The 25,552-nt window shown below is 46.5% G+C and overlaps 1 protein-coding gene across 5 annotated transcripts in view; it reads left to right on the top strand.

Moving 5' to 3' along the window:
* Positions 1-25,552, top strand: part of LOC138447676 (CD209 antigen-like protein C) — a 298,894-nt gene that overhangs the window by 147,946 nt on the left and 125,396 nt on the right. For 2 of the 5 annotated variants that reach the window (XM_069603935.1, XM_069603938.1), the window contains 2 exons: positions 1,284-1,346; positions 3,671-3,733. The exons of 1 other annotated variant lie outside the window; for it this stretch is intronic. In XM_069603935.1, coding sequence (XP_069460036.1) covers positions 1,284-1,346; positions 3,671-3,733 — 126 coding nt within the window. The remainder of the gene's footprint in view (positions 1-1,283; positions 1,347-3,670; positions 3,734-25,552) is intronic. 2 more of the 5 variants (XM_069603936.1, XM_069603937.1) reach the window with 2 other exon arrangements.

Here is a 25,552-nt window from a genome sequence, read left to right as displayed (position 1 = left end):
TAGCCAGCCTGCTGTGCATTATCAGGTCACAGAAAAGTATTGAGATGGAAGAACAAGAGGAGACAGCAGCCATGAGCTGCATGATATCTGGTGCACCATTGGAACTGCAGCATGAGGACTAACCTTTGCTGGGTCAGGCTCACAGAATACAGTTTTGGAGCTTCAAATTCTGGAAACACAGGTCTGTGTTGGTGGGGTCTAGTGGAACTGCTACAGATCGAATTGTGTTCGTAGAGGTATGTGGCGGTGGAGGGTGTTAAGAAATCCTAGTAAGCAGGGTGTGTGATCAATCAGGATTGGTGTGCATTGATATGGGATGGCATGGGGTCCTTGAAATATAGCCCTATGTTTATTTAGTTATTAATTAATTTATTTATATACAGGAGGAGCAATGCTCGTTTGATCACAAAAGAACGTGCAATAGATAAGAAATAAGATTTGACAGGAAGCAGTGAGCTTCTTATAATGGTGTGAGTGTGTGCGTCATTCTGACTAGGTTGTGGAAGGGAGTTAATGGAACAGTCACCGGGGACAATATATAAGTGGGCATACATAGACTAAGGACAACCAACATTGGACATTCTTAAGTGCAGGCATGTGGTACGACCATCTGTGCTCGGGCTGTGACTATACTGGGTGAAGTGCTAGAGTAGAGGCAGAGGAAGAGAGGGACAGAGGCAGGTTAGAGGCGAGAGAAAAATTTTAGCTCGCAAGCAGATGAGAGGGAGTTTAAGAGGGTAACTCAGAGTCGAGGAGGTAGGCATTTAGTTTGGTTTTGAACAAATACGTGAGGACTGTTTCTCGGATGTCCCGGGGAAGAGAATTCCATGCAAGTGGAGCAAGAAGAGAGAAAGAGCGGAAGCGAGAGGAAGCACAGGGAGGCTGAGATGCCACAAGGAGGCAGAGCAGAGATTACGAGAAGGCTTATAGAGTTGGATAGCAGAGGTTAGTTACAGTGGTGCCTTACCATGGATAGATTTGTGATCCAGGAGATGTTTTGTATTGGTACAAAGAATTACGTGTGAAGTGAGGGTGCTCAAAGAGAGTCCTGGTAGCAAAGTTAAGGATTTTGTTGAGAGGACAGAAAGCATAGTTGGGGAGACCAAAGACCTCTAGAACTAGAGTTCTCAGCAAGTCAAAAGGGGTCCACAGACTAAGACTGAAGTTCAAAAGACAGAGTGAGACAGGGGTCTCCCAGTATATTAAAGGTCAGGTGTTTCCTTAATCATGGGCGGCTGAAAAGTAACACTCCTTCCATTATTTTCTTATCTTTTTCGGTTTAGATCAGAAATTATCTGCGATGCTGAAAACAGCGAACGTGGACCATTCCTCAATGATAACAAACTGTGAGTCTATTTGAGTGGCATTTGGCTTCTGAAAGTAGCGAATAGTTACAAATATCTACATAGCGATGGCTGGGCAGAAGGCCAGGACTTTTCATTTTGCATCTCAATTCCTTCTTTCTGTTTCATGCCCCCCTTGTGCTTCTTCCACTTTTTATTCTTTTCAACCTCTGGTCCCCAAGTGATGTTATTCATTCTTGTTCTCATATAAAGCAGTTTACGAAAAAGCAATACATTTTGTGCACGCTCTGCAGATTTGAGTGACACATACGTGTATTATAACAGTGACATTCAATTACATAAAAGAGACACATGTAAGTTTCAAATCTGTTGTAGTGAAAAGTTCATTAAACTCACTACCCCTAGCCAGCCTGCAGTGCATTATCAGATAACAGACCAATACTGAGAAGGAGGAACAATAGGGGACAGCAGCCATGAGCTGCATTATAATTGGTGCGCCATAGGAGTGATGATGGAACTGCGCCATGAGGGTGCTTTGAAACACAATTTACTTGATGTATAAGCGCCTTACAAATACACAATAAATAAACCTCATCAGTTCAACTGCTGCTGGGTCAGGCAGGCTCGCAGAATAAAGTTTTGGAGCTTCCTATCCTGGAAACACAGGTCTGCATTGGTGGGGCCTATTCGGGCCTAGTAGAACCGCTCCAGATCGAGTTATGTTCGTGGATGTATGTGGAGCTGGAGGGTGTTGAGAAATCCAAGTAAGAAGGGTTTGAGATCAATCAGGATTGGGGTGCATTGATATGGGATGGCATATATCTGGGAATAAATATGAATGATATAATAAATGATAATCCATTTTTAATTGCCATTGGAGCTAAACTTACCTCACTTACCTCGCAGCCAGAGCCATAATGTATAGGTGCAGCAAATCTACTTGCTGCCTTGTGCCATCCTATTACAACCAAAAAGTTGTGCCCATACTAATACATGGTGCAGAGACAAAACAACCCAGAGACCAGCCTTTTTGGGACAAAACAGAGGACAAATTCTGGCGGAAAGGTTTTGACCACCCGCAATGTGTACCGACATTGATGATTGGCTTTGAGCTGGGAGCATCTTCTCTGTATCTAATTTATTTGTGGTACTGTGCTCCCTGTTAAGGAAATGTCTGTTAGATAGAAATTCAAATAACTTGCTAAACATATTTGCCCCTTATCTTTTATCGTCTGACCACGATTCTGTTGTAAAATGGAGGTACCATATTCTTAACGCTCTAGCGGATTCAGGCATTTCTATTGGACTTTTGATGCAGAACCCTCACGTGTACAATGTAAATTATATCAAATGGATTGGATCCAAACTCAACTAAAATGCAAATCATATTTTAGATTTTAACACCGACCCATTGATTTGGTCATTAAAAACTGCACTGTATGGAAGACTACTTGGGCAGATGACCCTCGGCACAATTTAGAACTTCTTATCTTAGATTTAGATATCTGTGCATACAAAAGATATTTAAGCTTGTTGAGGTGCCATTCCTTCCCGTGATAACTTCTGTCGGTTTTGCCAAAAAAAAGAGGACAACGAAACTTTACAACACTTGGTAGTTGAGTGCCCGCAACTGAGCATCAGGCGTTGCTTTTATTTTAAACAGCAATTTAATCAACTTCGAATTGTGAGGACTGATGAATTATAGAAACTTATCTTTTGCACTAAACTAACTACAATCAGAATAGCCACCATTCAATATTCAAACTGTATTGGATTGAATAAGGATGAAAAATTGATCACTACATGATGAGAAATTGACCATGCGTAAGGACTAGCTTTGTGATGGATTGCACGCTTTAGCATATTCTTTGCCTCTTCATTTAATTGTTTTTTAATACATGTTCTTAACTGTTTTATAATAAGTGTTTTAGATGTCTTAAATGTTGTATTGATTGAAAAAAATATTGTATGCGTTTTAGAGTTTTTAGAATCTCTCGCATGACATATGTATGGATTTATGTATGTTACTATTGTATTTTATATGATGTGAGGTGATTAGGAGGTCCCAAAAACAATGTAAACTTTCTCTGTAATGTGACTATAAATTGTAACTTAATTGAAATTGAAAGGTTGTTTAATACAGGCAAACAATAAAAAAAATATAAAAAGATGTGGGATGGCAAGGGGCCCTTGAAAGAGAGCCCTATAGAACTAGAGTGCTCATTAAGCCAAGAAGGGTCTACATGCTAAGACTGAAGTTCAAATACAGAGTGAGACAGGGGTCGCACATTATATTAGAGGTCAGGTGTTTCCTTAAGGAAGGGCGGCCAAAAAGTAATGATTCTTTCTTATGCTTTTCTGTTTAGATCAGAATTTATCTGAGATGCTGAAGACAGCCAAGCTGGACCATTCCCTAATGATAGCGGACTGTGAGTGAATATTAAACATGTCTACATAGAGCTGGCTGGGCAGAGGTTCTGCAGGCTGCAACATTTGGACCATGCTTCAAATGCAAATCAGCTGATAGGTGTGGGCCCTGGTAATTGTAAGGAAGTGCCTCAATCAGTTTGCCAATGGCCGACACAGTGACATCTAACAACCACAGCCCCTAAACCCACCACTGACAGAATACTTAACCCCAATGTGGATGATGACTGCCAACTATGGCCCCTAATTTATTGTTGGTGACCACAACCAACCAGTCTCCAACCCAATTGTGAATAACCATACTCTTTAAGCCATTGCCAACTAAAGGGCCAACCTTAATGGCATACCCTTTTATCGGGTATGGGCAATGCTGTGCCACAGCTGAGTATAAGTATATCAGCTTATCTAAACCCTAATATCAACGCCAAATGGGAATGCACAAGTATTTCCTGACAGGCTTCATTTTCCAAACTGCAACCTGTTGGGTAATCGTGCATGCATTTGTCACGCATGCATGCAGGAGCGGAAGTACTTGTGGTGCTACACAAGAGGTAAGCAGGCAAAGGGGTCTCAGTTGGGATGCACTTGTGGGGGAGGGGGTTGGTTGGGGTGTGTCGGGGGAATGGGGCAGAGTCAGGAGGAAACCGAGCAGTGCCTGGAACGAGGCGAGGGGTATCCTCTGCATTAGCGCAGGAACAGATAGGGGTGCATGCCTGAGAATTATGCCTCACTACAATGGGAAAGATGGGCACAGGAACACCTACACCTGTACATTTATACACACAGAATTATGATCAAGATATATAGTGCTGAAAACCTAGTCATTTATTTATCCTGGTAAAGTGTCCCCCTGAAGTTGAAACCACCTCATTGCTCTGAGAGATGGGCCTAGAGTAAGAGACCACCAGAGCAGGGTGCTAGTCCCTACCCCCGATCCTATAGTCTGGAGACAAATCCCGACAGGTTGGTACATGATTATTTCTAGAACTACAGAAATGACAAAATACATTGCCACATAATGTGGCAATTTGTTCCTGACACTAGGGGCCCCGGTGGAAAACGCTTGGTTTCATGTTTTTAGTTTAAAAAAAAATGTTTTTAAAGATATTGTAATCAAATTATTGGCCACGATAGGAGTGCACATTTTTGAGCTAATGAAAACTGGATTAAAAGGTTATTTTTAGCTAGTTATTATTAGGTTCTCGAACATTGTATTTTATTGTGAAACTTGGAGGGAGTGACTAACACCACAAAAGTTAAAATATCACTGACCTGTATGATCAAGAGGGTTCTAAGTCATTTCATCGACAGCAATTACTTTCTGGTAATTTACAACGAGGTAAATCCTTTTAAATTTTAGATCAATTTATTTTAAAAATGTTGGGCCCCCCGCCCATGATTCCACTTTCCTTTAATTACTACTTCTAACCAATACCCTCCCCACCCCCATTTTATCGCTTAACCCATACATACCCATAGATTTCAGTGTCATTTCATGTAATTACTTTCTAGTAAATTACCACATAGTAATTACTGTTGATGAAGCACCGGGAGACCCCCACGAGATGCTGCAACTCTTTCTAAATTTTAAATTAGGACAGCTCCCAATAACAGTGGTCGATGGTGCAAGCAGGAAGATATACATGTCATGGAGTATCTGCCCACTATGTTTTTTAGGACATATACAATGTCGTACGCATTTGTGCAACTATGCTGTATGAATGTCCATTGTTCCTACGACCTATATATTTTCACAATATCACATTTGTACCTTCTCAGAACATGATTACTGATACTGTCACGACGGATACAATTTGTTACCAACATGGAATATTTTGTGAAGATTTCAAGGCGTATGTGTTAGATGTGGATGGCTGGTGAAGTTATGATGTGTCTTGGCTTCTTTGAAAGGTGTGTGTATTGGTATGGCTTCCTGCAGAGGCCTTTTATCCAATACATATGTTTCTTTCTGAAATGTTTAAACTTTCATGGAGCCTAGTTGTTCTACTGCTTTCTGATCTAACTACACAATTTCTCTTACGAATTGCAAGATAACCTAGGTGCACTGCTTTCAACATAATACAACAAATATGGAAGACAAGCTCTGCCAGATAAAACAAATAGGGTCAACTCTGTTCTTAAAGTTATTTTGGTTATTTAAATTTACATAAAGAAGTTTTCAATTATTTAAGACAAGCGCAAAGAAACTCTAAACGAATGATTATGTCTTGATAATCATTCTACAATCGTTTTTATTTGATTTATGAACACAGTTATGTTTTATTTTTTTACAAATTATAAATCAGACAGAAAATCAGAGCACAATTTTTGTTTGATCTAAATAACGTCTACAGATTATGATAATACAGATATACTTTGCAGACCATGCTCACACATGTTTAAATGAAACAAACATGCAGGCCAGTACGTAATAGTGCAAGTTGCATCACGGGGTCCCCCTCAGCCTTCTTCAGGACTACTTCTTTCTGACTACCTCTGGTTAGTTCAGGTTGATAGTAATGGTGATTTTGTTCAGGAAGTGACAGGATGCGGAGCCAGAAGTGCCCCATTGATTTACAAATATGACTGATTGTGCCAGGGCTAGGATGGTAAGGTCCAATACCTTCACTTCATGTAGACGAATAAAACTGATATATCATTCAGTTTGCTGGCGGCTCCGAATAGGTACTCAAGTTATCTCCTTTCAGGCTGTATCAAATACTGGACTCTAAATTAGCAGACCCCGTCCTGCTATGTAGACTTTTGCATCTGCTACATTTAATAAGCTGAGTATATGTTAAGGGACGCCATTTTGAAGGTGGGATACATTCTTTTGTTTGCTGTGATCTATCACCACTAACTCACCCTAAAGCATGGATTAAAAGAACACCACCTCAATCACCTAAATATGCACTGTAAGGATGCTTCCTTTGAATAAAAGTACAAACTGAAAAGACAACATGTGGGCTGCGACCTGCTCACACTAGTTTGCAAAAACACACGTGCAACCAAAAATGAGCAATATTTTCAAGTCCCCTATAACGAGAATATAGAGGCAAGACCTGAGATGACTGTTTGAAGTACCAGAAAATAGCCTGCAACTTTTGTGAAAACGAGGCAGCATACTGCAATTGTGGCTGAAACAAACTTTAAATCAGAGGTCTTCAAACTGTGGGGTCCACCACCCCAGGGGGGTGCGCCTGCATCCCACGGGGGGCGGGGGGACGTGAAAGGCCAGCATGAAATGTAAAAAAAAAAAAAAAATATATATATATATATATATATATATATATATATATGTATATTTTTAGATTGGAAGAAATGGGCAGGGGCAGCTCACATGGCCAGACTGGACCATAAAACGGTCTTAGGCACCAATGAAAAAGTGGCAGCAGTTGTAAATGGATATTCAGTCCTTTAGTCACAGACTGTTTGAATAGTACCCAAGGGGTGTTTTTTGTTCAAATGTAAACAAATTGTGGTGATATTTAAAGAATATTTATTCAGCAACAATGGTCAAAACTACTAGCTGTATAGTGAAGTAACTCCTCAAACTGGCCCACATTGGCCAAAAAAAGTGGCCCATTTTGACTGGCCTACACTTGCATTTTGCATTTTTGGTATGGTCATCGCCCTATTGCCCTATAGGCTAGTCCAAGCCTGGCGGCTCATCCATGATGGGTGAGGGGGCATCCACCCACTGGCCCCCTTCACCCATTATGTAGGAGCCGAGGAGCCAGCCCAGTGAAACACTGAGCACTCCCTCAGCTGCTTTTTCCAGCTGAGGGAGTGCTCCTGGGCTGGCTGAACTGTCAAAGGGAAACACTGTTTGCCTTTGACAGTTCAGTTCCCCAGCCGCACATGATCTCTGAGCCATGCAACGCTGGGGACGTTTTGCTCCGCCAGCCTTGCATAGCTCATTGGAAATGATGGCTGGAGCACTGCATGTATGTATGTATGTGCGAGGGGGTGTTCCTGCTCCTCCTCGCACATACGGGCAGAGCAACCTGGAGCGGGGCATTTTAGCAACCACGTGCAGTTCCCTGCAGAAGGTACGTTTATGGTGATTACATTTTTATTTAAATATGTGTTTGATGCGTGTATGTTTGTGTTATGGAAGTGTGGTGGGAGCAGGATGGGCGGGAGCACTGGGATAGTGGTGGGAGCAGGGGGGATGAGCCCAGGGTCTGTACTGGGAGTAGGGTGCGGTGACGGCGCACAAAAGTTCATAGCCATTTCTACATACTGTCCATTTGGCACTTTTAGGGGGCCTCGGCCTGCCCAAATTTTGCTCAGGGGGGGCCCAGGCCAGAAAAGTTTGAAGACCACTGCTTTAAATGGAGCCAGCACTGAATTCTGACATATGGGAATCTTTACGTTTGCGTGCTGCTCGGACAATTTTTGCCCCATTTGCATACCGAGGGCTCATTGGAAAGGGGAGACTCCTTTCCATAGAACCCTCCCACAAGCAGTTTGCCATGGCCAGCAATCCCACTGGACCAACTGGCTCCTTTCCCCCACCATGACTACAAAGATAGCAACATTTTGTTTTGCCTTCTTGGGGGGCAAAGCAGTGCTGTTTTGCACTGATTTGCCCCCAAGGAAGGCAAAACAACATTCCAGTCATTGGTAGTGAGAAACCTGTGTCATCCCACCACAAATCCACCCCCCCCCCAAGGAGTTGCACATCCTTGCTGCTACCTTGAGGGGGGGTGAAATTGGAGTTCAGGACCCATTATGTAACCCATGGGAAGCAGCAATTAGCACTAGGCCACCAGGAAAATGGTTTTGGGGGTGGGGAGGCCAAACAGTTCCCCCACCCTCCGCCTGAAAAGTGCCCAAAAGATGGTACAATGTTGTTTTGCCTTCTTTGGGGGCAAAGTGGTGATGGTTTGCCCTGATTTGCCCCCAAGGAAGGCAAAACAACATTCCCCTACATTGTTAGTGGTAAACTTGGGGGCATCAGGCGGCTGGCCCTGTGATTGTGGGCCAGCCCTCTCAGGAATCCCCCCTCGGAGGAGCATATCCTACCTCCTTCCCTGGGGGGAGAGAATTGAGGGTCTGGCCCCATTTTGCCACCCCTGGAAAGCAAAAAGGAGCACTGGACCAATAGGGAAGGATTTTGGGGTTGGGGTAGTGTTGACGAACATTGGGGAAAGACAACAACGGCCGGGAGCAGCACCCCCAGCTCTCCTAGAGCTCTGGACGGGCATTGTTAGAGCTTTTCCCTTGGGGGAGGAAGAGACCCTACTGGGGCTCCACGGAACTGCTGCTGGGATTGGGTATGGTTGACCCACATGGAAGACAGGTGCCCAAGGGCGGGGACAGCACCCCCGGCCGTTCAACAACTCGAGCCAGGCATCCTTAGAGCTTTTCCCTCCAGGGAGGGACGGGGACCCTGCCGGGCCTCCTCAGGAACGCTGCTGGGCTTGGGGATGGTCGACTGCCATTGGAGACAGACGCCCAAGGCTGGAGGCAGCACCCCTGGCTATCCTGAATCGCTCTGGACTGGCCGAGGGTAAAGCTTTTCCTTCCGAGGAGGAACAGGGACCCCGCTGGGGCTACCCGGGACCACCACTGGGATTGGGGATGGTCGACCCACACAGGAGGCAGGTGCCCAAGGCGGATGCCACACCCCAGAACTCTGGCCGGGCAACGTTAGAGCTTTCAATCAATCAACCAATCAATCAATCAATCAATCAGGGCATTTGTAGAGCGCACTGTCACCAACTGCATAATGGCACTATAGAGATGCCCAGGAAGGAGAGAACATACTAGGGCGAAGAGATGAGTCTTAAGACTACGCTTAAACAGACCAAAGTCTTGTAAGCGATGAATCCTTACTGGGAGTGCATTCCAGAGTTTAGGAACCAAAATGGAAAAGGCCCAGCCTCCCACACTCTTCTGATGATAGGTCGGTATGTTAGTACTGCACCTGTTGAGCAGAGTGCGCGGCCTGGACAGTATAACTGAAACTTCTCCTGCAGGGCTAGATACCCTTGCCCATTCTCTGCCCGATGAATAAGGCCTTTCAATGAATGTAAGTAGGTACATGCAGCCAGTGTAGATCTCCCGAACGTGCTATGGAAGCGTGATGACCAAAGTGAATACCGTTAACCAAACGCACGGCTGAGTTCAGCAGCACCTGTATGCAATGCATTAGATACATTGGCTGAGAAAAGAGAATTGCATTACAGTAATCAGGGTTACCATTCAGGCAAGCTGCTACCACTTGAGCATGAAGATTGATAGGAATAAAAAGGAAGGACTTTCCTAAGTTGCTTTAACTTAAGGAAGCCCAATCTGGGGTTCCATGTTCCGAGAGGCCGAGATTTTTACATCCAAGTTGTTAACCACCTCCGGTGGGACAGGAAGAGAGCACAGTGATGATGCCCAGAAGTCAGAGGTCCAGCTCTCCAAAGCCAGTTGCCTCCCATCCAGACCCCAATTGCCCCAAGACAAGATCTCAGCTGTGCAGCAGTGACATCCAGATCCAAATCCAGCCTAAACAGGATTTGGGTATCATCCACATATGAGAAAAATGTAAACCCAAAAGTGCGGATGAAAACTCCCAATGGCTGGATATATACGTTGAAGAGCAAGAGGGCAGAGCCCTGCGGTACTCCACATGTCACCGCTTTAGGCGATGATCTGAAGAAGGCAAGGGAGACCAATTGTGAACGAGATGACTAAAAAGTGCAAAACCACTCCAGGACTAACTCAGAGACTCAGAATTCATGATAAAAGGAGAGCATGATCCACAGTGTCAAAGGCGCAGACTGGTCCAACAAAATAAGACTTGCCATTCCGCCCGATACTTAATCATTGTTAAATTGTCAAGCACTGAGACTAAAACCGAGATGTCCCCATTAAGGGGCGAAGATCCATTTGAGAGGGATCCAAGATGTTTCTGATCTTCCAGGAAAGAACTAATTGACTAATTGAGGTATAACCACTGCTTCCATGACTTTCATGAAAAATAGCAGCAAAGAGATGGGCTTTTTTTGCCCATCTCTTTGCGCCCACCCATCTGGCGGTATTACCACTGTACCATGGGTTGAGCACTAACCGTTACTCCACATTCCCCATTGGGTCCATTGTACCCAATTGGGAATTTCTGGTGCAATTACCGTGCAGTAATACTGCTGACGGTAATTGCATCAGAAATGGGAATTTTCTCTGCGTTTATACCCCCAGCTCTGACCTGGGGAAAAACACGCTGGACTCGAAATTGCTACCGCCCAACTCATTTTGAGGCCCACAGATCCTTAAGTGCTGGGGAGCCCGGGGGTAGTGCAAGGGCAACTGGACATGCAGGAGCCTGGGCCCAAGTTCAGAAGGTGACAATGTGACCAGTGTGCGGAGCAGTCAGGTGCATCAGCAGGGGAGAGGAAGAGAGAAAGCGGAAGCGAAAAGGAAGCTCTTCAGTTGCTTCCGGAACCAGAGGTGTTTCTGCTCAAGTTTGAGAGAGGCAGGGAGGCTGTTGCAGAGGGAGGCCCCAGCCCAGGAGATAGATCAGCCCCCAACTCTCTTCTTGGAGGAGAGTCTAACCCGGAAGTGGATGAGCGGAGAGCTTGAAAATGAAGATGTTTTGGAAGAGAAAGTTGGAGGTAGAGTGGTCCCAGCCCACAGAAAGCCTTGTGGACTATTCAGAGGGTCTTGAACTTGATCCTTGCAGCCAAGGGGAGAGATTTCAGAGCTGGAGAGATACGATCCCTGGGCTTGCGGCCAAGGCCAAGTCTTGCAGTCTTGTTCTGGATAAGTTGTAAAGGTCAAACAGTAGAGGCAGGAAGATTTAGACAGAGGCTGTTACAGTAGTCCAGCCCAGAGAGGACCAGAGCTCTGGAGACAGTGAGCTTCTGGGGGAAAAAAAGAAAGGAAGAATACCTCTGAGGAAGTCCAGATGATAGTTTGACTTCTCAGAGACGTCAGAGCTTTGAGGAGAGAAGGAGAGGGTGTTACGCTCACCTGGTTCCCACAGGGGCGTCGATCAGACCCGGACAGCTGCGGTCTCCACCAACGTGATGAGTAGTGAAGAGATGACAGTCTGGACTGGCCCGCCTAATCTTGTCTGCTGGACTCGTAGAAGTATTCTCCTGCAAGTGGAGAAAGGGATTTAGCCACTCGTGGACTTTAGTGATGGCCCCCCAACAGTTCTCGTTCTCCCCACTAATCACCTCTGATATCCCCTCTTGGTAACCTCACCTTATGTTTTTAAATGATGAGCTCTCCATCCTGCATGGCATGCAGGGGCACGTAGATACCAGTTACTTCACTGAGTTGAAGGTACTGGAGGAGTTCCGGAGGAATATTGACTCTAGTGTCTATAAAGTTCAAAGAGTTCAATATGTCCGATGTTCACTCTTGCTCCATTCCCTCGTTAGGTTGCAGCTGGGTCCAAAAGAATATTGCCTGGAGGCAGCTGATGGCGTTCAGGTAAGAGTCTGTATTACCAAACACTGTCCGGTAAAAGTTGCATGAGTTTAACTTGCTGTTTTCTCTCCCTTTATAGGTGCAGCATAGGAAGATGCGGCGAATTAAAGAATAATACCTCCGGTGGTAAAGCAGGTAAGCCTATGGTGGCAAAGAGATTATCTTTGTCGGTTTTCTCGGCTCACCTTGTTATTCCTTTTGTTTTCCCCCAGGTGCTGGGTTTCGACGAAGAAAATGATGGAGGAAGCGCAGACTCGAAAGATGCAGTGGACTGGTGAGTATAACGCAGCGCTGCTGCTGGCGAAGCGACGCGTGCTGAAATAATGTCCTTTCCAGGCTCAGAGATGTGCTGGGTCCGGAATCAGGTAAGGAATCAAATAATGTCCGTGATCTAACCTCTTCTCCTTTCTTTTCCTTTTGTCTAGGAGCTCTGGATTCGAAGCGGCCGTGGCAGAAGACTGGATGCTGACTTGCAGACACGGTGAGCGTCACGCTGCTGGATGCAGAATAACGCGAAGCATGGGCTGCTGTTCGGCGTGGTTTAAATAGCCTGCAAAGTAGTCCCAGGTAAGAAGTTCCCCAGAACCACACACAAGTAAAAAATAGTCCCTGTAATAAAATAGTCCCATCCAGGTCTCACGTTGGCTTGGACTCATTTGCAGCATGTCCTGCATAAGTGTCATGATGCCTACCTCCAAGGAGCCAGGTCCGACCCAGCGACCCCAGAGGCAGGCATCATTTCCCCCAGGGGAGTGCCAGCGGGCCCAAGCTGGGGCCCTTTGGACGCAGTCCTGGCGCCTTAGGCGCCAGGCTCATGTTGGACCTCTGTCCTGGCGCCTTAGGCGCCAGGCTCATAAAGCTAGACATGTGTGCAAGTGTTTTCATGTGCACTTACCTGATGCAGACCATGCTGCCACATCCAGGCCCTCTTGAGGCCTGAATGGAACTACTTTACCTGTGGGATTACTTTCCACCCGGGTGTGGTCGGGGAAGGATACATACCTGATCGGAGGAAGGATACACACTTGGGACTTCTTCCAAAGCTATTTAAACCACACCCGATCAGCAACTCACGCTTCGCGTTGTTCTGCTCCTCGCAGCTGGACGCTCACTGTGTCAGCTCCTGCTTCTGGACTTCAGCCACGCCTGTCAGCATCCTGGGTCACCTGCAAAGGGAGACAAGAGACCTTACCAGCTAAATCTGCACCACGAAGACATTACCGACGATCCTGAAAGGGAAGACATTATTTTTAAAAGCATTTCGTTACGATCACTGCAGCGCTGCATTTCACTCGCCTTTCCTGGGTTCCTCCATCTTCAGCAGCGATCATCCGGATACACAGCCACTTCCCAGAGCCTAGAGAAAAAGACAAGAATAAGAGGTGAGAGAAGGAAGGGAATAAGACTTACCTCATTTCATTTCGGGTCTTGCCGCTTCCAGGCATTTTCCGGACCCCGGCCCCTATGGGGAAAAAAGACAAAGACATTGAATGAGCGTATGCAAAGTCAGTTCCCGAGCGCTCATCCAGAACTAACCTGCAATTTACTGGAACTGGAACTGCACGTTTCACTTCGGGTCGGTGCCATATCTCCGGCATTCCGAACCCAGGCCCCTAAGGGGAAAAAAGACATAAACATTAGCGCTTGCTGCAAAAAGACAATGAACATTATTATTAAGCTTGGACTTTTGAACTTGCAACAGAACTTTTACAGAGCTTTACCTGAATAGTCAAGCTTACCTGAACTCCCATCAATCCTCAATCCAGTGAAGTAACTGGGTTTCAACGCGCCCCTGCATCAGAAGCAGGATGGAGAGCTCATCCTTCCTGACCCTAAGGTGAGACTTCACGGGGAATCGTGGCAGGGTATCGTGGAGGGTTGGAAGAGAGTGGGAGGCTTGATCATAACTCAGTCAGTAGGTAATACTCCCTTTTCACGCACAGGGGAATATTCCTGCGAGCCGGAGAAGCCAGAGTAGAGGGCCCTTCCTGTCCATCTTCAGAGTCCTGCGCTTCACCATTGAAGAAGCATCAGCACTCGAAGCCAGACCTGCGCCTCCGTGGGAATCAGGTGAGCGTTACAGAACGCGAAGCCTACCCACAATTTCCCACCCGGGCGCTATGGAGACTTCCGAGACTGACCAGCTGGCCCAGCTTTTGGGGGAATTACGGGCAGAGGTGCACTCAGCCCGCCAGGAGACTAACGCTCTCAAAAGAGAACTGATCTTATCCAAGGAAAGAACAGATGACCTAGCCAAAAGGTTATTACAGGCCCAGGCAGGGCACACTCCTTTACCTAATTCCGGAGACATTTTCACATCAATGGGTTTGAGTAACCCGGTACAAATTAATCTATCTGGACACATGCCTTTGGCCCCGCCTGAACGTTTTGCGGGGGATCCCAAGAAATATGCCGTCTTTATGAACCAATGTCGTTTACACTTTCTATGCAGACCCGGAGCCTTCCCTAACGACCAGACCAAGGTAGCCTTTATACTATCTTACCTCAGTGGCAGTGCTGCCGATTGGTCTATTCCATTGGTAAATCAGGATGATCCCATTCTCCAGAATTTTCAGGGCTTCCAGGCCAGCATGGAAAGATTGTTCGCTCGACACTCTCAAGGACAGGCCCTTGATAACGAACTGCTACCTTTACGACAAGGTAATCAGGATCTTCTGTCCTACATAGCCACCTTTAACAGACTGGTTGTGGAAACTGGATGGCCAGAAAGCAAAAGGATCACATTGTTTCATCGAGGCCTGCGCGGAGAGCTTAAGGATGTTCTAGCTCAGATAGTAAACCCACCCCAGGTCTGCGCAGACTACATTGACTTGGTGGTTCAACTTGATCACAGACTTCAAAATAGAAAAGCAGATCGGTTCAAGTATGAAAACCGAGCACCGATCAAAACCCACGCTAACTCCAAGAGTATCGACATATCTGAACCTATGCAAATCGGTGGTGTTAAAGGACCATTAACGCAGAAAGAACGAGAGAGAAGGCGGCAAATGCAACTTTGTCTGTATTGCGGGACTTCCGGTCACTTTCGTCGAAATTGTCCAGTTAAACCACTTAAGAAGCTGTTTGGAGCTACTGATAACGAATTAGTGACACCTGATTTGGGAAACGACCTAGTCCGGCAAGCGTAGGGGTCCGCTTGCCGAGCTTGAAAACTAACTCTTTGACCTCGCATTTTGTCATGCCAATGGTGCTCGTGGACCCAAAACAGCCTCAGCAGTTGCATGCTATAAAAGCATACATCGACAGTGGAGCTATTGGAAACTACATAGACTGTGAATTGGCTTCCAGGATTAAGCTTCCTCTCCGCCCGAAAGTAACCCAAGATGTCATTACTACAGTAGATGGAACCGAAATAGCCTCAGGGCCTGTAACGCATTCCACTGTTGAAGTGACACTGGTGGGTCAGGATGGACATCGGGAAGCAATCGTGTTTGATGTGATCAAGGCCCCACAATTTCAAGTAATTCTTGGAATTCCTTGGTTAGAAACACATAATCCCAGAATTGACTGGCGAGCAAAGAAGATAAGTTTTCCTGATTGTGAACCAACTTGTTATCCAAGAAATCCAGCTATGGGTCTAGCCTCAGCAACTTCCACCCCTGTACAGCTACCGTCAGAATACCAAGAATTCCAAGACGTTTTTCAGAAAGAACAGGCTAACACGTAACCTCCCCATCGGTCTTATGATTGCCAAATCGATCTGGTACCCTATGCTCAACTACCTTGTAGTAGGATTTATGCTCTTACGGAACCTGAGAACCTGCATTTGCGTCAGTATTTAGATCAGTACCTAGCCAATGGTTTTATTCGCCCGTCCAAGTCTCCTGTCTCTTCAGCTCTGTTCTTCGTGCCGAAAAAAGAAGGCGACCTTAGAACGTGTATTGACTATCGCGCCCTAAATCAAATAACGATTAAGAATCGTTATCCTCTGCCCTTGATCCCTGAGCTTATCGACCAGGTGAAAGACGCTTGTGTGTACACCAAGTTAGATCTCCGAGGAGCTTATCACCTGGTGCGCATAAAAAAAGGCGACGAATGGAAGACTGCATTCTGCACCAAGTTTGGGCTCTTCGAATATCAGGTGATGCCCTTCGGTTTGTGCAATGCACCTGCCGCCTTTCAGTACTTTATGAATGATGTTCTTCGGGAACTTATCGATGTCTGTGTCATTGTTTACATTGACGACATCTTGGTGTACTCTTCTTCAGATTCTGATCACAGAAAACATGTTAGGGCAGTTCTTGAGAAACTGCGCCAGCACAGATTATTTGCAAAACTCGAAAAATGCGTTTTTCATACCACAGAAGTTGAGTTTCTGGGATTCATCCTGACACCTCAAGGAGTCCGAATGGACTCGCGAAAGGTGGACGCCATCCTCAAATGGCCATCTCCAAGCTCTGTGAAGGGAGTTCAGAGCATGCTCGGCTTTGCCAATTTCTATCGAAGATTCATCCCGGAATTTTCCCGAACAGTCCAACCCATCACCGCTCTCCTAAAGAAAAACAAACGCTTCGAATGGACTCTTGAGGCCGAACAAGCCTTCCAGGACCTGAAAACCAAATTCACCTCTGCACCTGTATTGAAGCACCCGCACCCAGATCTCCCGTACATAGTGGAAACCGATGCATCCAGTTCGGCCATGGGAGCTGTCCTGTCGCAAAGAGACCCAAAAACTAACCAACTACACCCGGTGGCCTTTTGGTCCAGAACATTTTCTCCTCCTGAAATCAACTACGCAATTACCGATAAAGAGTTACTGGCCATCAAATCTGCTTTCAAGGCTTGGCGTCACTACCTTCTCGGGGCAAGACACACCATCACCGTAATTACGGACCACAGAAACTTACAGTATTTAAAAACGGCCAAAGCTCAATCTTCACGACAACTCTGATGGGCTCTATTCTTTGCGGAATTTGATTTTGTAATTGCCTATCGCCCTGGCTGCAAGAATGGAAAAGCGGACGCCTTATCCCGGATTGGCATAGAAGAACCTAATTCGAGCTTAGAACCTGTGCCCATCATACCTGAGCAAAGAATCTTAGGCTTGACTTCATTGCAAACTATTGAGGATATCCAAACACAAGTAAAACAACTTCTTGACTCTTCAACCTTACTGGAATGGAGTCAAAAGGGTCCTCATTACACCGTTAAGGATGACTAACCCTACTTCCAGGAGCGGTTGTTTCTGCCAAGTAAAGAATTGCAAGAACTTGTTATTGCCCATCATCATGAATCTTTAATGGAAGGACACCCTGGTATCGCTAAAACAGAGGAAAAAATCAAACGCCACTTCTGGTGGCCTTCTTGGAGAAAAGACATAAAGTCTTTTGTACTGTCTTGTGGAATTTGCGCCCAAAACAAGGCTCAAAAGAAAAGGCCAGCCGGCCTACCTCAGCCCTTGGATATTCCACCGGCGCCATGGCACACCCTGTCAATGGACTTTATAACAGACCTGCCTCCTTGTGCTGGTTACAAGACAATCCTTGTAATTGTGGACCTATTCTCCAAAATAGCCCACTTTATCCCTTTAAAGTGTTTGCCTTCAGCTTCCACCTTGGCCAAGGAATTCCTGGAGAATATAGTTCGCATACATGGTTTCCCTTCCATATTGGTCTCGGATCGTGGAAGTCAATTTATCTCACATTTTTGGAAGAAGTGTTGCCAACTAGCACAAATAGATGTGCGGTTATCCACCAGCCACCACCCCCAGACCGACGGACAAACCGAGAGAACCAATCAGACTCTCGAGCAATATCTTCGGTGCATGTTACACCAATCCGAGTTAAATTGGAAAGACATCCTTTGGATCACAGAATATGCATACAACAATTCAGTGCATTCTGGAACCGGACAAACCCCCTTTTATACTTTGTATGGTCACCATCCTCGGACCTCTGACCTAGAAACACCTCTGACCCTGGAAATGCCCGCAGTAAATCATCTGCATTCCACAATAACCCGAGCCTTCAAAGAAGCAGCAACTCATTTACAGCAAGCCAAGAAAAAGTATAAAGAAAACGCTGATTTGCACCGAAGTAGAACTCCTCCTTACCAAGTAGGAGACCAGGTATGGCTAGCAACAAAACATTTACCCCTCAAGGGCCCGCGAACCTTCAATCCCAGATTCATAGGACCTTATCCCATCAAAGCTATAATCAACCCAGTGGCCTTTAAACTGGATCTACCGTCCAACATGCGTATTCATCCAGTTTTTCATGCATCACTTTTGAAGCCAGTACAACCAGGAACCCGATTGTCCAAGCCTCCAGATCCAGTTCAAATTGAAGGGGAATAAGAATTCGAAGTTAAAGACATTTCAGACTCCAGGGTGGTAAAGTCAAAACTCTTCTATCTTGTTGACTGGAAGGGATATGGACCTCAAGAGAGATCGTGGGAGCCTAGTAACCATGTCCACGCACCTCGATTAGTAAAAAGGTTTCACCGGAGATTTCCGAACAAGCCCAAACCCCCGGAGGGAAGAACTTTGGGAGGGGCCTTGAGGGGGGGTACTGTCATGATGCCTACCTCCAAGGAGCCAGGTCCGACCCAGCGACCCCAGAGGCAGGCATCATTTCCCCCAGGGGAGTGCCAGCGGGCCCAAGCTGGGGCCCTTTGGACGCAGTCCTGGCGCCTTAGGCGCCAGGCTGTTGTTGGACCTCTGTCCTGGCGCCTTAGGCGCCAGGCTCATAAAGCTAGACATGTGTGCAAGTGTTTTCATGTGCACTTACCTGATGCAGACCATGCTGCCACATCCAGGCCCTCTTGAGGCCTGAATGGAACTACTTTACCTGTGGGACTACTTTCCACCCGGGTGTGGTCGGGGAAGGATACATACCTGATCGGAGGAAGGATACACACTTGGGACTTCTTCCAAAGCTATTTAAACCACACCCGATCAGCAACTCACGCTTCGCGTTGTTCTGCTCCTCGCAGCTGGACGCTCACCGTGTCAGCTCCTGCTTCTGGACTTCAGCCACGTCTGTCAGCATCCTGGGTCACCTGCAAAGGGAGACAAGAGACCTTACCAGCTAAATCTGCACCACGAAGACATCACCGACGATCCTGAAAGGGAAGACATTATTTTTAAAAGCATTTCGTTACGATCACTGCAGCGCTGCATTTCACTCGCCTTTCCTGGGTTCCTCCATCTTCAGCAACGATCATCCGGATACACAGCCACTTCCCAGAGCCTAGAGAAAAAGACAAGAATAAGAGGTGAGAGAAGGAAGGGAATAAGACTTACCTCATTTCATTTCGGGTCTTGCCGCTTCCAGGCATTTTCCGGACCCCGGCCCCTATGGAGAAAAAAGACAAAGACATTGAATGAGCGTATGCAAAGTCAGTTCCCGAGCGCTCATCCAGAACTAACCTGCCATTTACTGGAACTGGAACTGCACGTTTCACTTCGGGTCGGTGCCATATCTCCGGCATTCCGAACCCCGGCCCCTAAGGGGAAAAAAGACATAAACATTAGCGCTTGCTGCAAAAAGACAATGAACATTATTATTAAGCTTGGACTTTTGAACTTGCAACAGAACTTTTACAGAGCTTTACCTGAATAGTCAAGCTTACCTGAACTCCCATCAATCCTCAATCCAGTGAAGTAACTGGGTTTCAACACGCCCCTGCATCAGAAGCAGGATGGAGAGCTCATCCTTCCTGACCCTAAGGTGAGACTTCACAGGGAATCGTGGCAGGGTATCGTGGAGGGTTGGAAGAGAGTGGGAGGCTTGATCATAACTCAGTCAGTAGGTAATACTCCCTTTTCACGCACAGGGGAATATTCCTGCGAGCCGGAGAAGCCAGAGTAGAGGGCCCTTCCTGTCCATCTTCAGAGTCCTGCGCTTCACCATTGAAGACCTGTGCCTCCGTGGGAATCAGGTGAGCGTTACAATAAGGTAAGTAAAGTCTTTGAGCCTGGCGCCTATGGCGCCAGGACTGATTTCTATGATGAACCTGGCGCCTAAGGTGCCAGGACTGAATCCAAACAGGGGCTGTTGGGGTTTTAATGAGTATCTGGATGCCTGCTCCTGGGGCTGATGGACTCGATCCGGATGCCCGGAGGTAGGCATCATGACAGAAGGTGGAGTCAAAGATGACACCTAGGTTCTTAGCCTTACAGGAAGTAGCAGGAAGAGGACCCAGAGTGGGCGGCCAGAGAGAGAGAGAGAGAGGATAGGTGAGAGTGGGTATCCCAATGAGGAGGATCTCAGTATTTTCATCGGGACACCTGTAGAAATGTGGGAAGGTAGGTATGTGCTATTGCCCGTGTGTTTCCATGGATTCCTGATCGCAAATATCTCAAAATTGTGTTTTTTCCCCTAAGTTTTGTAACTTTGCTTGGCATTCAGGGTAATACATTCTAGTGCGATTCACGCAAGTGAGACTTCTTGGGATTCCCATTTCAGAAATGCATGGTGTTCCCTGTTTTCCTTGGTGGCTGTGACACCCGCGGCCCAATTCTGTGGGTTGTCTACAGTATGGATTTGGTGTTCGCGGAGCGTTTGTTATGCTAGTGGTTTAGCCATTTCCCTTTGCGTTAAGGTCATTGCACCCACACATGTGAGGTACCGTTTTCATCGGGACACTTGCAGAAATTTGGGAAGGTCGGACATATCTTGTTACCCGCATGTTTCAGTGATTTCCTGGTCGCAAATATCTAAAGATTTTGTTTTTTTCCCTACAATTTGGACTTTTCTGGACATTCTGGGTAATAAATTGTAGCGCAAATGTACGCAAGTGAGACCTCCTTGGATTCCCATGGGTATCTTCTTTTCAGAAATGCATGGGGTTTCCTGTTTTCCTTGGTGGCTGTGACATCCTAGGCCCAAAACTGTGGGTCGTCCACAAGGCCAAATACAGTATGGATTTGGTCTTGCCATGGCATTTGGTGTACCAGTGGTTTAGCATTTTCCCTTTGTGCCCAGGTCAGTGCACCCACACATGTGAGGTACCATTTTCATCGGGACACCTGTGGAAACTTGGGAAGATAGGACATGTGTTGTTTCCCACATGTTTCAGTGGTTTCATGGTCACTAATACCTCAAAAAATGTGTTTCTTTCCCTACCTTTTGGACTTTGCTGGGCACTCAGGGTGAGAAATTCTAGTGAGGTTCACTTAAGTAAAACCTTTTTAGATTCCTGCGGTTGTCTTCTTTTCAGAAGTGCAGGAGGATCCCTTTTTCCTTGGTGACTCTGGTATGCCAGTCAATGTCTACCCTGCATGCAAGGCTAAATGCAGTGTTGATCTGGTTTTCCCAGAGCACCCGGCATACCTGTACTTTAGCCCTTTCCCTTTCAGACTCGGCCAGTGCACACACACAAGTGAGGTAGCGTTTATAATAGGACACCTATGGGAATGTGGCCAGGTAAAAATGATTTTGTTCCCTGTTCGTTTCTGTGGTTTCCCATTGGCTAATGCATCAAAATACTGTATTTTTCCAACTTTACCTATTCGTTGTGCATTCCGGGTAAAAGATCAACAAAAGCAAGATCTATTTGGATTCCCCTGAATTTCTCCTTTTCAAAACATCATGTGTTCCCACTTTTCATTGGTGGTTGTGATGCCAGAGCCCTCAATGCATGTGCTTGACGCAAGCCCAAATATGCTATTCACTGAGCATTTCTATGCTGGCAGTTATCGGGACACCTGTGGCAACGCGAGAAGGCCGGTTATGCACTGTTTGCTGAGCATTTCACTGTTTTCCCAGTCGCAAATATCTCAAAATACTGAATATTTTTCATTTGCCGTGCATTCTGGGTAGAAAATTCTTGTGCCAACAATGCACACTGGGTGTATGTGAAATCCCACATGTGTCTTATTTTTGAAAATGTATGTGGTTCCTTGTTTTCTTTTGTGGGAATGATGCCCCGCACCTATCCCTAAATCGGTGGTGGGCTGCCAACAAGGCCCTATAAACTCTTCCCAGAGTGTTTGCCATACCCATGGTTTAGCCATTTCCTTTTAGGCCAGGGACAGTGCACCCACACATGTGATGTACCATTTTTAGTGGGTCACCTGTGGGAATGTAGGACATTTGTTGCTTTCTCTTGGTTGTGATAACGTTTTCATACATTTCCGACTACGCTTTGTTGCACCACTCTTTTATTTTCTCAAATATACCGTACATTCAGTGGCTGCTTTAGGCACTGCACGGTTTTGTGACCTGCGCAAGTCACCTAGCCTTCACAAGGTCAGCCTGTGTTCTTTCCAAAAATGTATGCTTGCATGCTTCACAATATTGGTTTTTGTTCTTTTCAAATGCTAAGTAGGTCACTTTAGGGCTTCAGCATAAGACAATACTGTGTACCATGGCTTAGGGCCTCATTACACGGATGGCGGAGAACCATGGCGCTATTAGCGCCATGGTTCATGCCGGTAAAATACCGGCACCGCCTTGGCGGAAAGGAGAATTACCGCCCCATTCCAAGGTTGGTGGGGCGGTAATTCCCCCTTCCACCATTGCCCTTCCCCATTCCCATTTTTGCCCCATAGGGCATAATGGGAATGGGGAAGGCGCTAATTACGGTACCGCAAATTGCGGGACCGTAATTAGCTCCCCGGGTCCCTTTGCGGGTTGGTTTTTAACGCCTGCAAAAAGCAGGCGTTAAATCCCCCAACCCGCAAAGGGACCTCGTAGTAAGGCGGTAAGGATTTACCGGTACCGGTATTTTACCGGTACCGGTAAATCCTTACCGCCATCCGTGTAATGAAACCCTTAGTGTTTGGCTCTAGTTAGCTTTTTTTCGTGAAAAATTACATATGTGCCTCACAAGTGCAAACTGTCCGACACATATTCCTTTTTCAGTAATTTTTGCAATTAACAGGAATAATGGGTAAATAGCTCTTGTCTGATTTGCGCAAATGACCCCTTCCTGAACTTGGAATTGTATCTGAATTTCAGAAATGTATGTCTTTCTGTGTTCCCATCGAGCTTTCCTACCCTCCTCTTCCATTCCCTGCAAGCATGTCCTATACAAAAAGGGAAACATCACCTACCTCTAACAAATCTGAAGGTACACTTATGAAAAAGAAAATGTTTTCGTTTCGACTGAACCTGTTCTTGAAAGCTTGAAAAATGGCAAATTCAGAACTGCAAACCTATTGTTCATCGCTCTTACATCATTGTATTGGCATTTAGTGAAAAACACAAAATTGTGTAACTTTTTTGCTATTTTCTCACACTCCACTACAGCAAACCATGAATCCTTGCATTACAACCAGCTACATGTGAGATGAAAATGGTGCACATAAGCCCAGGATATCACTTGAAACAAAAACATTAAAAGGGATTGAATGCCAACGTACGAAATGTCCAAAAAAGGGCCCAGCGCTGGGATAAAAATCCCTCAACAGTTAAGGGGTTAAAGTCTCTGATTGCATATGTGTGGCATTGAAAATTGAAGTGACTATGTCGCATATGAAGCTTAAACTGGCACTAGATGGCATGAGAGAGGCCTTTGAGTTTCCATTTGCTATTCAATGACAGGATTTAAGGCGGTACCTACTGTAACGCTCACCTGGCTCCCACGGAGGCGCTGGTCTGGTCTGGGTTGCTGTGGCCTCTTGAAGCGTGATGCGCAGAATTCAGACCTCCGATTGAACAGGACCCCCAAATCTTGCTTGTCGGGCCCGTAGGAATATCCTTTTGCAGATGAGAAAGGGGATTAACTGTCTGCTGAATAGTGTGCTTGCTCCCCCTTCCCCCTTTCGTTCTTCTCTGATTCCTCCAAAACCCCCGGTTTAAGCTCACCTTGTGGTTCGGAAGGATGAACTCTCCATCCTGCTTCTGGTGCAGGGGCGTGCGTTCGTCCAGTTACTTCACTGGTTTTCAGAATGGCGCTGGCACATCCACTTGACTTTTCTGAGCGATACGCCGTAAGTATGAAGATGCAAAAGTTCAAGTGTGAGCCTCCTTTTATGTTGTCTTTTCTGTCCTTTATTTCAGGTGCAGAACAAAGGCGATGCGTTGAGGGGTTAAATTGCCGGTGGTAAAATCAGGTGAGTTAGTGATGAGGGCGACCCCTCTAAATGTCTTTATAATTCCCCAGTAATGTCTTTTGTCCTTTCCCCATAGGGGCCGGGGTGCGGTACCTGCCAAAGATGCGGCGCCGACCCGAGATGTGGAATGGTTCACCAAGAAAAGCCGGTAAGTATTATGGCTGAAAATGTCCTTTCCCCATAGGGGCCGGGGTGCGGTACCTGCCAAAGATGCGGCGCCGACCCGAGATGTGGAATGGTTCACCAAGAAAAGCCGGTAAGTAATATGGCTGAAAATTCGGCTTTCCTCTTGTGTTCCCTTGCTCTCCTTTTGTCTCTTCTTCTCTCCCCTAGGTGCAGAGATGTGGCGACCAGTGCTGAGAGCCGCGATGGAGCCGGACGGCGTCTCGGGAACAGGTGAGTGAAGCGCGGCGCTGCAGCAAGCAACGCAGTGCTTTTAAATGGAAGTCTTCCTTCAGGAATGCTGGAGTGAAGATTCCGGATGCAGGTAAGAAGGTTGAATAAGTTCTTGGTTTTCACCTTTCTCTTCTCTTATTCCCTTACAGGTGTTCCAGGTTCGAGGCGGGCGTGGCTGGAGTCCAGGTGCAGGAGCAGACACGGTGAGCATTCAGCTGCTGGGATGCAGAACAACGCGAATCAAGTGTCACTGTCCGGGCGTGGCTTAAATAGCTTTGGAAGAAGTTCCAGGTGAGTATTCTTCCAGAGCCCCACCCCAGTAACAAAATAGTTCCTTCAGAAAAATAGTCCCTCCTAAGCCTCATTTGGCTTGGTTCTTCATGCAGCATGGTCTGCATCAGGTGAGTGTGCAGCATGGTCTGCTTCAGGTAAGTGCACCAAACACTTCCCCTTATGAGCCTGGCGCCTATGGCGCCAGGACTGATGTCCAACATGAGCTTGGCGCCAACAGCGCCAGGACAGAGTCCAAAGAGCCCCTATAAAGGGCCGCTGGGCTTTTACCCGGGGGCGTGATGCCTGCTCCCGGGGGTGCTGGGCCCGGCCTGTTGCTCCGGGGTAGGCATCATGACAGCACTCCCCCCCCAAGGCCCCTCCCAAGGTCTTTTCCCCAGGAGGTTTCGGTTTGTTCGGGAAATTCCGATGGAACCTTTTTACTAGCCGGGGTGCATGTACGTGGTCGCTGGGTTCCCAAGATCTTTCCTGAGGCCCGTACCCCTTCCAATCAATTAGATAGAAAAGTTTTGATTTTGAGATCTTAGAGTCCAAAATGTTCTTCACCTCGAATTCAGGCTCCCCATCTATCTGGATTGGTTCTGGTGGCTTTATTAATCTGGTTCCTGGTTGCACTGGTTTCAAAAGCGACACATGAAAAACGGGGTGAATCTGCATGTTAGCTGGTAGATCTAGCTTG

Source organism: Ambystoma mexicanum, chromosome 3q (assembly GCF_040938575.1).
Source record: "Ambystoma mexicanum isolate Mex_15411 chromosome 3q, UKY_AmexF1_1, whole genome shotgun sequence".
Classification (NCBI taxonomy): Eukaryota; Metazoa; Chordata; class Amphibia; order Caudata; family Ambystomatidae; genus Ambystoma; species Ambystoma mexicanum.
The sequence above is the reverse complement of the archived record's forward strand: the minus strand, read 5'-3'. Positions and strand labels throughout refer to the sequence as shown.